At 43.5% G+C, this 16212-nt stretch overlaps 1 protein-coding gene across 2 annotated transcripts in view; it reads right to left on the bottom strand.

The window, feature by feature from the left end:
• Nucleotides 1-16212, bottom strand: part of ksr (kinase suppressor of ras) — a 219318-nt gene that overhangs the window by 38508 nt on the left and 164598 nt on the right. Inside the window, exons 1-4 of one of the 2 annotated variants that reach the window (XM_084599515.1) lie at nt 11776-12105; nt 10096-10236; nt 6849-6993; nt 5099-5453 (exon numbers count right to left, since the gene is read on the bottom strand). In XM_084599515.1, coding sequence (XP_084455641.1) covers nt 5099-5453; nt 6849-6993; nt 10096-10236; nt 11776-11934 — 800 coding nt within the window. In that variant the 5' untranslated portion in view covers nt 11935-12105. Of the gene's footprint in view, nt 1-5098; nt 5454-6848; nt 6994-10095; nt 10237-11775; nt 12106-16212 lie in introns of those variants that run through there. The other variant, XM_084599514.1, reaches the window with a different exon arrangement.

Raw genomic sequence — 16212 nt, 5'->3', positions numbered from 1 at the left:
CCTTGATGGTTTCAACTTCAATGTCATTCCACTATGCTGACCTCGAGATGTCCATGCTATTGAAAGTAAAACAACTGCACCTCGCCCAATACAGGGACCACAAAAGCAGTACATACTCAGCTGCTTTTAATAGGAAAAGAATAGTAGCTGCTGAAAGCCCTGTCACCACTTCAAGCACTACTACACTGACTGGACGAGGTAGGTAGCGAGTGTTATTACTACCACCCGGTGTCTGCAACAGGCCTCTTCAGCTATGCTTTACAGATAGATCATGGCCACTTGGGCTAGAATTCCCAAGCAGCTATTCAGTTGTGCTTTCAAGGAATGCAAGATATCAAACAGGCTTAATGTTATTGAATAATTATTTTATAGAAAGATATCTATTATTAGGGAGTCTCAGAGGACAGTACTTATGACTGAATTACGAGGATGCTCAAGCTTCGGCTTGAGAGTAGCCGCGATAGCCCCTGTAGCACCGCCTTTTCAATCCGCTGAATTCATTTTTTTTTTTCACTTTTTTTCCGTTAAGTTAGGTTTTGGGGAAAGGAAGGCGCAGTATACTCTTGGGTGGAAACCACGGAAGGACACCCACACTTAATCAGGTCAAGGTCACACCACCTTTTCAAAGGTCAAGCGGCTGGACAGGTTGACGTTGACTGATACATGGCGTAGTGAAGCTTTCACTTCAATACTGGATGCCCATCTCAGGTGAGTAGGAATCAATGAGTTTACGTTATTGCAGCTGAGCATTATCCCCGCAGAAAAAGTGGATGATTATCATTACCGTTGCAACTGTTACAAGTAAGCAACTCCAATAAGCCCGAATAAACTTAAGCTTAGATACCTGTGTTGTCATATCCCTGGTTTTCTACAATTTTTTTTTTTTTTCATTGACATCGTTCATTAAATATTTGGTCTCCAAAACAGGATAGTCCTTTGCACAGACTGTTCTACAAAATGTTTTTACAATTTCCACACATTTCTCGTTTTACATAACTTCCAGTATACCAAGTCCAGATAATTTCACAGCATTTCTGTGATTGAAAGCAAGATGACGCTGCTGACTTGTATTTCCTTTACAACTAATTTTCACACACTATAGTACCTGCAACTACACAAAATAGAACTCACTCGAAGGTAGAAAAAGAAAATGCAATTCAAGTAAACCCAATTTAAAGTAATGCACACAGGTCCTATTGGTAAGGACATACTAGTACAATATCTTCAAATTCCAACTTTCACAGGTGGGTGCAAACACAAAAAGTTAGCCTTTTTTTTTTGTCACAGCTCACAACAACAAAGCAAAATACAGCTGAAGGTTAACAAACACATATGTAACTTAGTTAAAACCATTTCTTGCTGCTCCGTCCTCCACGCAGCCTCACACTTCCAACAAAAAGCTATCAGAAAAAAAGAAAATACGATTTTTAAAACAAAAACTGAAGAGACCAGAAAACTTGCGTTAATCAGAAGTGCACTTAAAAATTACACGTGAGCACGCTAAGTATACCATAATATATTGTCCCGGTTGTAACTGTAATACTAATATATTGAAAAAGTTTCCCTCTGGCAAATGTATTTCTTGAAATTATAACACGTTATATGAAAATAATGAATATCTTTCCAGAGAGAGGATATCCCACTGACTGGAATCTAAACTGCTTGGCGCCCCCCCCCCCCCCCCCCCAACTTTTATTCTGAGGGGGCGGCACCCCCCCCTCACCTTCCCACTGCTCACACTAAAATCACTTTTATGAGCGCTCAAATTCTAGGACGTTAAAATGTGGACTGTGTTGTAAATGAGCTAGCACGGACTGCCACCATTTCGAAAACTTTTTCTTTGCATGAACTAAATTAATACTCTAAAAAAAACACAAATGAACCAGTACTGAATGACTGACCACAGTTGATGAGCAAGAACCAGGGGATTGAAACAGGCCATGCACGAACTTCCTTAACTCAAGTGTATATTGTTCGCGCGTATACTTCTTTGAAGTAAGGTTTTTTTTTTATATATATTTTATACCAAATTATGGCCCTTTTTCATTTCTTTGCCAAAGTTTCGTTCGCTGGCGTGAAAATTGACAGATTGCAAGAATAGGGCACACTTGAGCCAACATAACAATTTCATCTCGCAAAGAATCTTAAGGCAAGTTGTTGGGACCCTTAAACAACCTTTTGTTGGTTCCCTGAAGTTATGCATTCTCTTAAACCAGCTTTTCAATTGCTTGAACCTGAATCATTTGGTAATTTTGAGTGAGTATAGTAACGAGTATCTTGAAAGTATGAAGTACCATAGTGTTTTAGAAAGGCCATATTTGCGAACAATTCATGGCCTCATTCTTCTTTAGGGGTAAAACATGCTTTCAAATTGCGTAAAATGTAAATTTAGGGCTAAATTTAATTAAAATATGATGATAAAATGATAAATTAATAATAAACAAAATAAAAAGATATAATCAAAATTACCTGAAAAATAACAATTATGACCTGACAAAATTTGTCCCCCCCCCCCCCCCCCCCCCCCCCCCCCCCCCAGTACAATTAGTAGTACTGTTATGGCGACAAGCAGTGATGTATACTGCTGTCTTCTAATGGAAATCAAAGTGAGAGCACCACCTGTGTGCCACTGTTCTAGTTCTAATAAGTAGTCGTCCTGCATTACAAATTATGTCTGTCTATAGATCATTATGAACATTTCCTGCGCAAGTGTTGTATTGCATGCATTTTGTTCTGTGCACTGCGTGCATTCAGAAAGAGCCGGAGGAGGATTCGATCCTATGAACTGCACTGCAATTCCGCAAAGAAAGCAATGTACACAATTTGTACACTGTTATTAGGAAATGACCCTTTGTTATGAGAAATGTGACATTAGATAGGACGTCAAATACTTCGAGCTTTAGAGCAAGCATCTGGTAGTAAATTTTGCAAATGTAAGATAGCTCAAAAGTTGGTGTTCAGAAAAATAGTTCAGGAAAATAATTTTCTTAATAAAAGAGTGATTCTGAATTCTGAAATGAAAGGAACATTCTACATTAAAGGAGTATAGACACGTATATTTTATATTTCCGAATTTTTGCTTTAAACGATCCACGATGGTCCAAAACAGAGGGACTGCGACCCAAAAAGCCCCAACACGCCTCAATTAATTATCAGGGCATTTATCAGAACCAGTTTCGGTTTTGAGCTCTCCAAGCACGAGCGCTCGATGACGTCAAAGATGCGAGCGCGCCACACAAGCGCCTCCTGCTGGCGAGACTGGCGACATGTATACACACAATCTAATGACACATACGAGTAGCGTTTTTCGTCTGCTTGCGATCACACGCACGAGAATATATCGTTGTCGACCAGTGTTTTAGCGTAGCATAACTCGTTCGACGTTGTTTTGCCCGAAGGCGCGGATGTTATTGACATTGCCGAGCACTTTGATTTTGACCCGCTCGCCAGCAACTCAAGTGAAAAAGCAGGAACCAACAGCAGCCACAAAACCTTGGTGGTTGGCGTGCAGGAAATATCAGCTTGTTAGGCATGTTTAACAAAGGTACTGATTACTGTGAAGATGCTGTTCTCTCAGCTCAGTTTGCCGGCGCTGTGAACTCCAAGCTGGCGTTCGAAAAAAAGAAAAACGACACGATCAGACGACGTCAGCCACCGTGACCTGCTACCGCACTGAAGCTACCTTGCTCACGCCTACTCATGCGCTGATTGGTCTCGACACAGCAGACCTGAGTGGCGCCATCCAAGCCTGTGGCACCACCTGGCGCTGTCAAGGCGATCTGGGCATGCAAAGCCGTGGCCGCCGCAATCTATCACGGATCACTGTTTATTCGCATGCATAACTCCATACAAAGGACTATGAATAAAGAATAAATTGGGAGGATTATTTGACCAATACTGAGGTGCTGGTAAAGTGATTACAGCGATACAAGCGAGCTTTTTTTTCGACATCCACTTTGCAGTTGTTGCCCGGTGCGACTTGCTTGGCGTCTGCTAGCTCCGCTGCTGAAGGTGTCTTGCGAATACTAAATGTATTTTTTATGTGATAGGCTTCCCAGTGAAGCGGTGCCAAAGTCCGAAGTTTATTACAGCATCGATGTGAAACCAGCTATGCCCAGCAACGTCAGCAGGCGGGGAGCGGCGGCACAGTTCACATACGTCTCCCGGCATGCCTGCAGGCGGCACCGTTGCTGAAAGCTGTGCACTTGTGCGGGAATGATCTTGAGATCCGAGTACAGCAGGCAGCCTTAATATATACCAGGTTCAAGTTGCATGAGTGTGGTGTCAATGAGGCAAGTAAATGAAATATGCTTCCCCTTTTTGTGTGTCCATGCGCGCGCACAAAGTATACCCAAGCATTGCGCTTCAAAAACATGCCGACCGCAAAATCGACATCAGATGAAGTAGTTGTAACATGCAGCAATGAAGAAAGCGTGGAAAGCCATCGAGTCAAGCGGGCAGAAGCGCAAAGCTTTCCCTGGGGTGCCCAGCCGATACAGACAGGGCAGACACGGTGAGCTCTCCTGTGTCATCACTGCTCTTTGCTCTACTGACTCCACGTCACAGTTGTTTGATGATATCATGTTGTTTACCTATGTACACGTTTTCGTCACAGAGATGGCACTGTCGATGGGTTTTGAAAAACAGAGTCTTTGCCTGGCTTGTATTTAAAATCAAATTAAAATATGTTCGTGGCAAAATGAGACATTGGGATTACTTGCAGAGGATCTCTGTATAACCAGGAAAGCAACCGTATTCCTTCTGATGCTTCAAAAATTGGTGTCTATACTCTTTTAAAGATTACAAATATTTTTTAAATTTCTGAGTTTTAGGCCTATACTTCAGCCTTTACCACAAGCAACAGGTAGTAAATTTTGCTAGTGTGCTATTTGTAAGACAGCTCAAAGGCGGTGTTCAGAAAAATAATTTTATCAAGAAAAGAGTCATTCTGAATTCTGAGGTGAAATAAACACACTATATCGAAAAATATTTTAAAATCCTTTAAATTCCTGAATCTCTGGGCATACAGGGGTTAACTCCCATTTGCTTCCTATAATGAAATATACAGGTTGCAGAATGTAAAGTGGGGAACACTTACGGTAACGTCGGGGGCTGCTGCAAAGCTGTGTTGTTATCCGTTCCCAGGTCAAGCCTGTTCTCGAGGTGCGCCTCATGCGAGCGGCTCTTGGTCAGGGGCGGCAAGGCATCTGGCAGAGCTGCCAAACTCCCACTGGGGCTGCCCCCTGTCCTTTTTCTACAGGCAGGGGGCGTCGTCGGAGGTCGCAAGGCACCCCCTGAGGGCGCCAGATGCGTGCCCCCAAGGGAAGAGCAGAGCTCCTCAGAGGGCACTGAAGTGTGGGGACGCCGAGGCAGCTGTGAGGCGCCAGCTCGGTCCCATGAGTCCCAGTGCAGGTCAGCATCAGCATTAGGCGCCACACCCTGGAGTTGCCGTTCTGTACAACAAAGAGTCATCATGTGAGAGTACATTAGCAACACTAGTAGCCCAGGTGGCTGCCGTACAGCATTGTTCTCTACCTAGCTTCCAAGGAAAATTAGGGTTTCTGGTATGAATATTACGTTCCCCATGCCCCTAAATGCACATACGTCTAAACTCCATTTTTCCTTTACCCACTCACAGTATGCTGCTTCAGCTTAAACAAAGGGAATATTTTTGGGAGCGCAATGCATCTATGCACTTCTTTTTCATGCATGTCAGGTGACTTTCACCAAAAGTGAAACTTTATAAGCTTTAAAAGACTAAATAATGAAATGCATGTGTTACATAAGGAGAGGACTTTACAAGTAAACTGCAGTGTGTCGATGCTGAATTTTTGGCTCATATCCCTGAGGGCAAATTATACCACAGCCATAATTCACTTCAAATGGTGATCCTAGCTCCACGTTGAAGTAAAGTAGACATTACGAATTGAATCGGTGGATGGAAGAGTAGTAATTCAATTTGTAAGCAAAAAACGCTGCTGCTGCAAGACAAACATCAACAAAACCAGAAAGAGCAATAAAGATTATCATCACAAAGAACAATTGCTGGTTGAAGATGTCCTTGGTGTCCCTTTCAAAGTGTAAATGCACGAGAAAGTTGCATGACTATTGCAGCTTAAGAGTCAACCTACAACTACTGCATCTTACACTGGCACAAGACCACACTTCAACAAGCAAAAACAAGAAATATGTAAGACCCGTAAAAACTGGACAACCACAATGCACAATGTAGCAGTGCTGCCCCATGTGCTAAATCTGGCATAAAACAGAAGAAAAAAAAGTAAACAGGGGACAAAAGTAAACTAATACAGTGGAAGCCTTAGATCGTAGGATGAACAGGCTTAACAGCCACTGGAAAACACATTGCAAGAGTAACAGATAGGGAAACACTGGACACAGAAGTGCCATGCCCAGCATGTACCATCTGACCTTGCAAGCCAGCCATTAAGATCAGTTGGCTCCACACGGAGGGCTTTCCATTCCCACACTGTCAGTCCCCCATGAGACCCAAAGGGCTCCCACAGACACTCAAACATAAGGCAACAGCCTAGTACAGTATGTTTCTATTCAAAGTGCTGCTGGTTCAGCATGTCCTTTAATTTGACCTCTCAATCTTACACCAAGTTAAGAATGCTCTCTCTCTGTAACACTAATCCCAGTTTTGGCAGCACCTGAAAAGAACCACTTAGCAGTTTTGAAGTAACATTTAGTTTGGTATCATTATGTCTCTCTTCCAGGTCCACAGAATGTCACATTGTATCATTTCATCAATGACTAGATGCGTTTTTCTCCTTGAGTGGTATAGGCGGTGACCTCGTATCAATGTCGACAGGAAATGTGTTACTTACCAGTGTAAGTCTTGAGATTGCGCATGGCAATGAGGAAGCGCCTTTTCTCTTCCTCCCGAGCATCGACAGCACTAAGGTAGGATTTGATCTCTTGCTCAGGCTTCTCAAGCATGTCATCAAATGTAGTGAACTTGTTGGACAGCCCCTAAGCAATGTGCAAAAAGAACAAACATGCATTCTAGACAATCAGGCGAGAGACCCTAGTGACGCTTTACAAACCAGAACACGTCATTTACAAAACTAGTGGCAGACGATAGTAAAGCAAAGTTGTGTGTCAGGCAGGCCAGCAATGAAGCATACAGGAGCACAGTCATGCCTTGTAAATGCGACTCCCGTTAATGAGGAAGACTTAAATCATGAACAGTTTTCGGAGAGACCAATGTTTTTCTACGTATCTGTGCCTTGTTAACATAGAAAGACATATAGACAATGAGAAGGGTGAAAATGCACAAGGCCCATTGGGGCTCGTGTATTTTTGTCGCATAAATATGGCTAGCGGCGAGAATAAAATCAGAAGTGCCATAGCCAAGTCTTTCTTTATTTTAAGTGAAGCACCTCAGTTGACAGTACAGTAAAAGTGCAAATGCCTGAGTGGTGCCTTTATATATATTATATTTTGTGCTTTATATAAATATATATATTTTAGGCTTTCGTGCTTTACAGAGCCGTATTGCCCACTTGGCATGCCCTACCATTGCATGAATGACGGTGAAAAAAGATCCCTCCGCAGCTTGTGCTCTGCATTAAGGAGCTGTCAGTCAAATTCATTTAGATGTGTACTAGAGGGCTGGTGTGGTCAGTTCAGCCTTAAAGCGTACATCCTCATGCCATGAGACACGTGGTGGTGCTGCATGAAGCACAAAGTGCTTCAAACTGGGCCATGTTATTCTAACATGTAAAGATGTGACCAGGTGATGCACTTAGAGCTGCTGAGATTTTAAGACGATTGCTAGCTCTCTAGCATTCTTTGCCCATACTCAATACTGTTAATGACTTTTCTTCATCAAGTTTCTTTAGCATAAACAGCTCGCCTTAAGAACATTTTTGCATTAAAGAGGCATGAATGCATAGACACCATATTTAGGTTGGATATCTTTTTTGTTGTTGTGGTAACAAGCCGCACACATTACTACAGACAGTGCACTACATCGTTTCATTTATAGTTTACTTTTCTCATGCTGTTTTGAATTGCACAGTCAATGATGCCAGCAATCCCACAGGTCAGTACAGCTAATGAGAGACATAAAAAGACAATCACTGCTAATATATTGCAGTTTTTAATACCTCGTGTGACCTACGCTGAGCTTTGATAACATAGCCATTGTTCAGCTGTAGATACTGAAACCAAAATAGCATGAGAGAAGAAATTGATTCAAAGATTAACTAGTGGTTGTAAACAAATATTACATGGTGATCCATGCATACTAAAGTCTTATACATTTTTACAAAGACTCATAATTAAATAGTTTTAAGGCGCAAAAAACAGACAAGACACACAGGTAGGTGACAGGGATGAAACGCCTTTCTCCGTCACCTACCTGTGTGTCTTGTCTGTTTTTTCGGTATGAAGAAGAACTGAACAAGGGTAAATGGGGTATGCCTCAGTTCGCAGATGAGCCAACGTTTCGACAAGTGGACTTGTCTTCGTCTGGAGAAGACAAGTAGAAGACAAGTCCACTTGTCGAAACGTTGGCTCATCTGCGAACTGAGGCGTACCCCATTTACCCTTGTTCAGTTCTTCTTCATACCGTGCAAACCATCTTCTTCCTCTCGTTCTACCTGGATTGTCTGTTTTTTGCGCCTTAAAACTATTTAACTATGAACCAAAACCAACTAGCCCAGCAGCAAGTGCTTTTTACAAAGACAACATGCAACCAAAAATTCTGTGTTTGTGCTCCGTTAAAGACTCTGACAGCTCAAAAAGTGAGAACAGAAAGAACCAAACATGATACCATGCTAAACAGCACCAGTTTCCTCTCCTTCCTTCGTCTCTTTCCAGTGCTGCATATCCCCTTCTGACATGGTGTCAATGTTAGTGAACAAACTATTTCTCAAATCATCTAGCTTTAGTTTCAGGAAGTCAGTGATGCTGACTATATTTTAAATTGCTACTTGAACGAAGGCCGAGCCATTTCGTGTTTAGATATAAGAATCTCTATTCTAAGCCAAGAAGAAACGGAGATGGGTGCTGCCAAGTTGCACAATGCACTTTCGAAGTGCTGCCTGGTGCTGTCACTCTTTTTCGTCTCTTACTCAGTGGAATGTTTTACTAAATGATCCGGCAGGGGACTTATCACCGCAGACAGAAAATGTTCACATCAATATAGCATGGTAAAATTTTTAAACCCAATTCTGTGAATAAGTGTCATCATCATCATCAGCCTGACTATACCCACTGCAGGGCGAAGGTCACTCCCATGTTCCTCCAGTTACCCCGGTCCTGTACTAGCTGCATACTTCTTAACCTCATCTCCCAACTTACCTTCCTGCCGCCTCCTGCTACGCTTTCCTTCCCTTGGAATCCAGTTTGTTACCCTAAACGACCATCGGTTATCCTCTCTTCGCACTACATGCCCTGCCCATACCAATTTCTTCTTTGTGTGGGATGCGTGAAATCTGAATTTTTTAAGCCATTTCATGTTGTGGGGGGGGGGGGGGGTTTAAACACATAAATTTTCAAATTTTTCACAACAGTAGAACATAATGCGTAGGAAGGCTTTGTAGCAAACTCCTGAAAATGACAAACAGTGACAACACCTTTGGTGCTCTCATCTAAAAACTATGGTACAGCTTGGTTGCTATTCAGAAAAATGGAAAGGTGGCACTTGCTATGACATGCCTTCAAGGACAAAAACATGTGGACAATGAAATGCTGTACACTAGAGCATATTCATCTCCAAATGCTAAATACTGTGCACTAGAGCATATTCATCTCTGAATACTGCTAATTAATGATTAAGTGTATTCCCATCAACTGAGTTGAACTACAAAACAGAGAGGCCTATACCATAAAACAGCAAATACTTGACGTTTTATGCAAATTGAAAAGCAAAAGACTTAACAGTTTCAGAGTGTTATTGTTTAACTTGATAAAGCATGTTCGTGAGCAGCAAGCCACAATTATCAAATAGAAGGCTACGCCAATGCATATGAAGTACCTTACTTCAAAACGCGCAAATTGCAAGGCTGCTCAGAGAAACTAGCACAACTGCAGCATGGGCAGGCCACCTACATGAGATCCACATACCTCAATGGAGTTAGGTGTAAGTCCCACAACCTTGAGCCACAGGACCAGTTTCGGATAGTTCTTGAGTTCAGACGCATTTTCACATTCACCACACTTCCGTTTTGCCAGAACCTGACGGCTAAATAGCTTGATAAGTTTTGTCTAGGCAAAGAGAAATACCAAGAATAAGACAATATAGAATTACCACACAAAGGAAATGTTAAACAAGGCATGGTAGTACACAGTCACACAGTCTTTTACTCTGCAAATGAAATGCAGTGCCCTGGCTGCCCATGCCAGCTAAATATAAAGTGCCAAATCATGCATGAGGGCACTTGCAGGTCATTTATCCTTCCCCAAAGCATAAGCAACTGAATGCTAAAACATGCTAAAAGTGTATATATGTATATATATATAGCATTTATTCAGCTAAGAAAAGCTAGGAACTTCCCAAACATGCAAACACTAAACCCTCATTAGAGAGTACTGTAACAGGAACGTGAACATTATTCTATCACAACCATAGCTTTCAAGAGTAATGATGAATGAAAACCACTATTTTGTTACACTTCATTTAATCACAGGAAGACTACTGTTTACTGCGACTAGTGAAGCATGGGGGAAACAAGCATAAGTTCACAAGATGCACTGGACCAAATGTCATTAAGAAACCCCTTATTTCGAAATGACACACAGCAGTAAATGGCAACTTGATCCCCATGTGATCACTAGAAAGCATGGGTGGTGCTACTGCCAAACCCATTGAACACAAGTGTGGTGCTATGTAGCACATATGCAGAAACAAATCTTGAGCTTATATAGCAGCTCATAAACCACCGTTTTCCTAGTCTTTACCAGGAGCTCGCATCTCACCGAATCAAAGGCGCAGCCTCAAGTATGAATAAAATTCACTCATGCACACCTTCGCAGGAAATGACCCACATAAATGCAAACGTGACTAGGCTCGCAAACGATCATTAAAAATGCTGAAATACTCCAGACGGCTCGCTATAATCAGGTTCGGCTCGCAATAAATGTGTCACAGGAGCTTCTAAAAGCTTTTCGCCTCGCAAACAAGGTGTTACAGCAGCACCTCAAGGCGTGTCAGTTTCCACAACGCATTTCTCTGAGCACGTATACTTAGAACATTAGGCCAGCATAAATACCACAGCTAAAAGGCGCCCACAGTGCGTCAGCGATTACAAGCTGCTTAGGCTGAGCAAACAAATGCCGTTTATACCGCTAGAGATGACTTCTCAGAACGGCAAGATTTCGAGAGATTACCGAGAGCTAAATCAAAAACTGTGTGTACAGCTGCATGTTCTGGTGTGACAAACAGTATTAAACGTGATTCCCATTGTGAAAAATTAGCACGAAGAAAGATACACATTAACAGAGCGAAAACACGCCCGGCATACTGCTCACAACAACAAAAAAGCAACAAAGTGAGTGACACACTTATCCCAGAGCGAGAAAACAATGCGTCCTAGATTCCTGAAAGTTATAAAGTAGCTATTCTCAAGCTGAAGTCAACCTGCACAAAGAACTGCAGAGATATACGGATCAAAAAAGAATGAAACAAGCGCATTTCCTGGCCGACTGGCAGTCAATGGAAACTTGGTTGTCCTCAGATAGCCGGCTCGCGATACCTCTCTGGCCAACGCCTGACAGAGAGCAAATAAGCACCTGAATTGTACTTACTTCGAGAGCTCGTATTTCATGCTGCGTTAATTCTGCGCTGGGCGCACACAGCGTTCGAAGACCATTGAGATGCTCGGCATTAATATCAATCATCGCTTGTGCTGTGACGCAGACTTCAATGGCACTTTTTACTTTGTTCTCGGCCTCAGCGTCTGCCATGGCGACTTGGTTGCTACTTGTAAATGGTGTCCGCTACTGGATGACCACGCATCATGACAACATGTTGGGCCCGGTGGTACGACAGCTTTGCAACCATCACTTAGTTCTCCCATCGTCACCCACTCCACTATACCATGCCCGCCATTACCAGAGCACTTGCAGCGAGAATGCACGAGATGCGGCGTTGCTGAGGGTCGGCCGATGACGTCATCGAAACCGAAACTAGCTTTCTTTGTTTTGTTTTTTTCTTTTTTTGCGTAGGTCACTTTGCACAGAACATTGACCCAAACCAACAACTGAAAAAAATCTGCGTACCAGACAACTATTTCAACGAATTCACTTAGTGCAGTGTCGTATAACAACCATCAGCGACCAGAAGCCGCATATGGCTATTTATTTCGACTAATTTCACAACTTTCAAATATTGAATTTGTCCTTAATTGTCTATGGTAGCAGTCAATGACCGAACATAGGGGTCCAGGAGCGCCGCAAATACATCAGTTCAATGCATAACTTGTTGTTGTTCAATCGGTTAATAATTCTACATATGTGCTACCTCTATTTTTTTTATTTTTTTTTTAACGCAAGCTTACCATAAGGCATATTATAGAAACTCATGTAAATTATTTTTCGTAAGAAACCGGAGCAGGCTCCCGCTCTTATCGTTGTCGGTGAGCCATTTAGAGAAGTCATTTTCCCTTGTTGTGGTTAGGCCCACTTCCTGCAGAATCTGTGTTTTTGATGCCCTTGTCCCTGCACAAGTCCACAGCAGGCGGCGAACATCCGCTTCTGCAGCTGGTGTGGAACACTTCGGGCATGTGGTTGGTCCGATGTCTGCTTGAGATTCCCATTGGCATGTTATGACGGGGTAAGGGCCGCCCCTCTTATCCTTCTAAGGGAAACCTCCAAGCAAATTTTTCATTTCGACCCCGCCGGGGTGGTGCAGTGGTAAGACGCCCGACTACTGCGCCGGAGTACCCGGGTTCGAACCCGACCTCGGCGGCTGCGTTTCGATGGAGGCGAAACGAAGAGGCGTCGTGTGCTGTGCGATGTCAGCGCACGTTAAAGATTCCCAGGTGGTCGAAATTACTCCGTAGCCCTCCACTACGGCTCCCTTTCTCTCTTTCCACTTTCACTCCCATCTTCCTCCCTTCCCTTACGGCGCGGTGCGGTGTCCACAGAAAAACAAGTGAGACAGTTACCGCGCCTTTCCCTTCCTATAAATAAAATAAATCAGTTTTCATTTCGAACGTGAGAACTCTTAACATTTCAAGATCTTGGATAAAAATTATATTCCTGAAACTATTTCCTTCTGTATCATCGCTCGAACTGCAAATAAGGAATGACGGGCCGGGCCGGGGCGGGCCGGCCCAGGCTGTAAATCTGAGCGCCGCAGGCCGGGCTGGGCCAAAAGTATTTAGAGGGTGTTGGCTGGGCCGTGCTCAGGCCCTTTCACAGTCGGACCGGTCCGGACTCAGGTCTGTAGCGTCGGGCCCGGTCCGGGCTCGCACTTAGAATTTCGGCTCGTGCACACTTGTAAGGCGAACACCATGAGTGAACCTTCAAGTGACCCACACGCACCCAAGCTATATATATGCGTATCCGCTTGCAGGGTGCGCCGCAAAAAGTTTTGTTCGTTCGTGTGCCCCGTTTTATTTTGGCGGCACTAATATATAGTCTGTTGAACCCTGCTGCTTTCCGTGCGCCCGGTGCATGCGTTAAATCAACGTATGAATCGACCTCGGACAGGCGCCTTGATGAGAACGCGTGTTGTTTTTAGCGAAGGAATTCACATAATGTTCGCGCAATGAAGGTAGAGCGGACTTTTTCAAGAAATTATTAGCAACATGATCATGCCTTATTTTATTTTCCATTTCCGCAAGCTTAAACATAACTGAAATAATGTATTTCGTCTTGCGAGCGACACTGGCCCTAAAATGAAGTCCTCATGTGGGCGATGGTTGCTAAAAATTGGTCATGTTTTTGTGCGCAGCGGCTAGCGTCTTCTATTTCGTAATGTTTCTTTTGTATAATGTTTCTTGTACAGTTTACACATTGGACCAATAGGCACCATGGAAATGTTTGGTAATTACCCAACTGGTAAAGCGCGACGGCCCTATGTTGATCCAACGACGAGAGGCACCTTGACCGACCATGGTCCAAGCTAGGTCAGCAAGGCTGGGTCAATGTTGGAATTAGTTATTGGTACAGTGTTCTAGAACACTGTAGTTATTGGCCTTACATCGGCTGCCGACATAAGGCCAAGGCCAGAAGCCAACCTTTCTGGCACTGTTATTCATGCAACGATGTGCCTTGCGTGGCTGGACAGTGCTTGGATGGTTGGCATCTGGCCTTAGCCTTATATGTCAGCAGCCGGAAGACGGCCGTTGTAAGGCTAATAATCAATCCCAACCTCGACTTAGCTTGACTCAATGTCGACCAGATTATCTGTTAAAGCTGAACTAACATAGAGTTAAGGTCGTTTTTAGTTGTGTTTGGGGGTCCGCCTACGTTTTGACGGGTCCTCTACCCATTTTAAAATTTGCAAGATCATGTGCGGGGTTCCTTAATGACACCTGACCTTGTTTACGTCACAACTGTAAACCAAATAAGGTATTTTCTTACACAGAAAGGAAGGTTTCCCCCGACGACATCTTAGATACTAGTGCAATAAATATGTTTCTTTAGGGATTAATTGATTGCACTAATTAACTGAGTGTTGCTGCAATCAACTGTTGTCTGCTCGGTGATATGAGGTCGCCTATCGCTCCAAACGAACGTTCATCGGCGGTGCAGGTCGGAGTAGTGCGGCTGCCTTAGGACGGAAAGAGCCGCGGTTCGATTCCCCGCTCGATCACCAGTCCTTTTTAAGAAAAATTGATATTATTCGGAGGCACTACGATATGTTTGTGAAATGACTTCAATACCCTTTAGAATACTTAGGAATTGTAAAGTGACGTCATACATTGTGGTAATTGTAGGATGCTTGAATTACCCACCCAAGGTCAATGGTTGACTGCCCCGACCCTCTCAACCAATCAGAAAATTTTGCGATACAGGACGCGAGATTTCCCTTCGATGAAAGTTTAAATGCATGAAAATATAAACTTATAGTAACTTGAGAACTAAAGGGCTGGGAAAACTTAAAGAAAACAAACAAGTAACAAGTATACCTTTCGGTCGCTGACAGCTAGCCTATCAGATTTAGCAAAACGGAGACGTGCTAGCGTAGACGTAGTAACCAATGCCGGTTTACCGGCGTTTCCTGCATACGCGCATTGAGAGGACTCCTCATGCATGCGCCTGCATAGGAGGAGTCCGGTAAACCGGTATACGTCTAAGTTAGAACATGTGCGAGCTGCTAAGCGGCTATACTGTCGGAGAAACTTAAAACTGATTTATTTATTTATTTATAGGAAGGGAAAGGCGCGGCTTGTTTTTCTGTGGACACCGCAACCGCGCCGTAAGGGAAGGGAGGAAGATAAGAGAGAAAGTGGAAAGAGAGAAAGAGGAGCCGTAGTGGAGGGCTACGGAGTAATTTCGACCACCTGGGGATCTTTAACGTGCGCTGACATCGCACAGCACACGCACGCCTCTTCGTTTCGCCCCCATCGAAACGCAGCCGCCGAGGTCGGGTTCGAACCCGGGTACTCCGGCACAGTAGTCGGGCGTCTTACCACAGCATTACCCCGGCGGGGCGTCGGAGAAACTTCGAAAGAATAAGGGTCATATTTAATTCGGTCCCTTGGAGGGACAAAGATTTGTCGAACAGAAAGAAGAGAATAGAACCGCTACTCCAGTCCTTTGTCAATTGCTTCAATGGTCCCGATTGCTTCTTATCAAGTCAAAATAAAGAGGGAAATTTTCTGAGGTCATTATTCTTTCTCTTGTTAACAATGCGAGGAGTGCATGACTGCGACCGAATTTTTATTGGACCTGGGGTAGAAAAGAACCTTTTCTGTCGGACAATAAAATTGACTCACGGGGGTGGCGCAGGGGTTACGGCGCTCGACTACTGTTCCCAAGGACGCGGGATCGAATTCCGACTTCGGCGGCAGCTTTTCGGTGGCGGCGAAAAGCAAGGCGCCCGTGTGCTGTGCGATGTCAACGCACGTTAAAGAACCCCAGGAGGTCGGAATTTCCGGAGTCCTCCACTACGGCGACACTCATATCCTGAGTTGCTTTGGGACGTTAATAATAATAATAATAATAATAATAATAATAATAATAATAATAATAATAATAATAATAATAATAATAATAATAATAATAGTAATA

Source organism: Amblyomma maculatum, chromosome 3 (assembly GCF_055883805.1).
Source record: "Amblyomma maculatum isolate TAMU_Amacu chromosome 3, ASM5588380v1, whole genome shotgun sequence".
Lineage (NCBI taxonomy): Eukaryota > Metazoa > Arthropoda > Arachnida > Ixodida > Ixodidae > Amblyomma > Amblyomma maculatum.
This window is presented reverse-complemented; position numbering and strand designations above follow the sequence as displayed.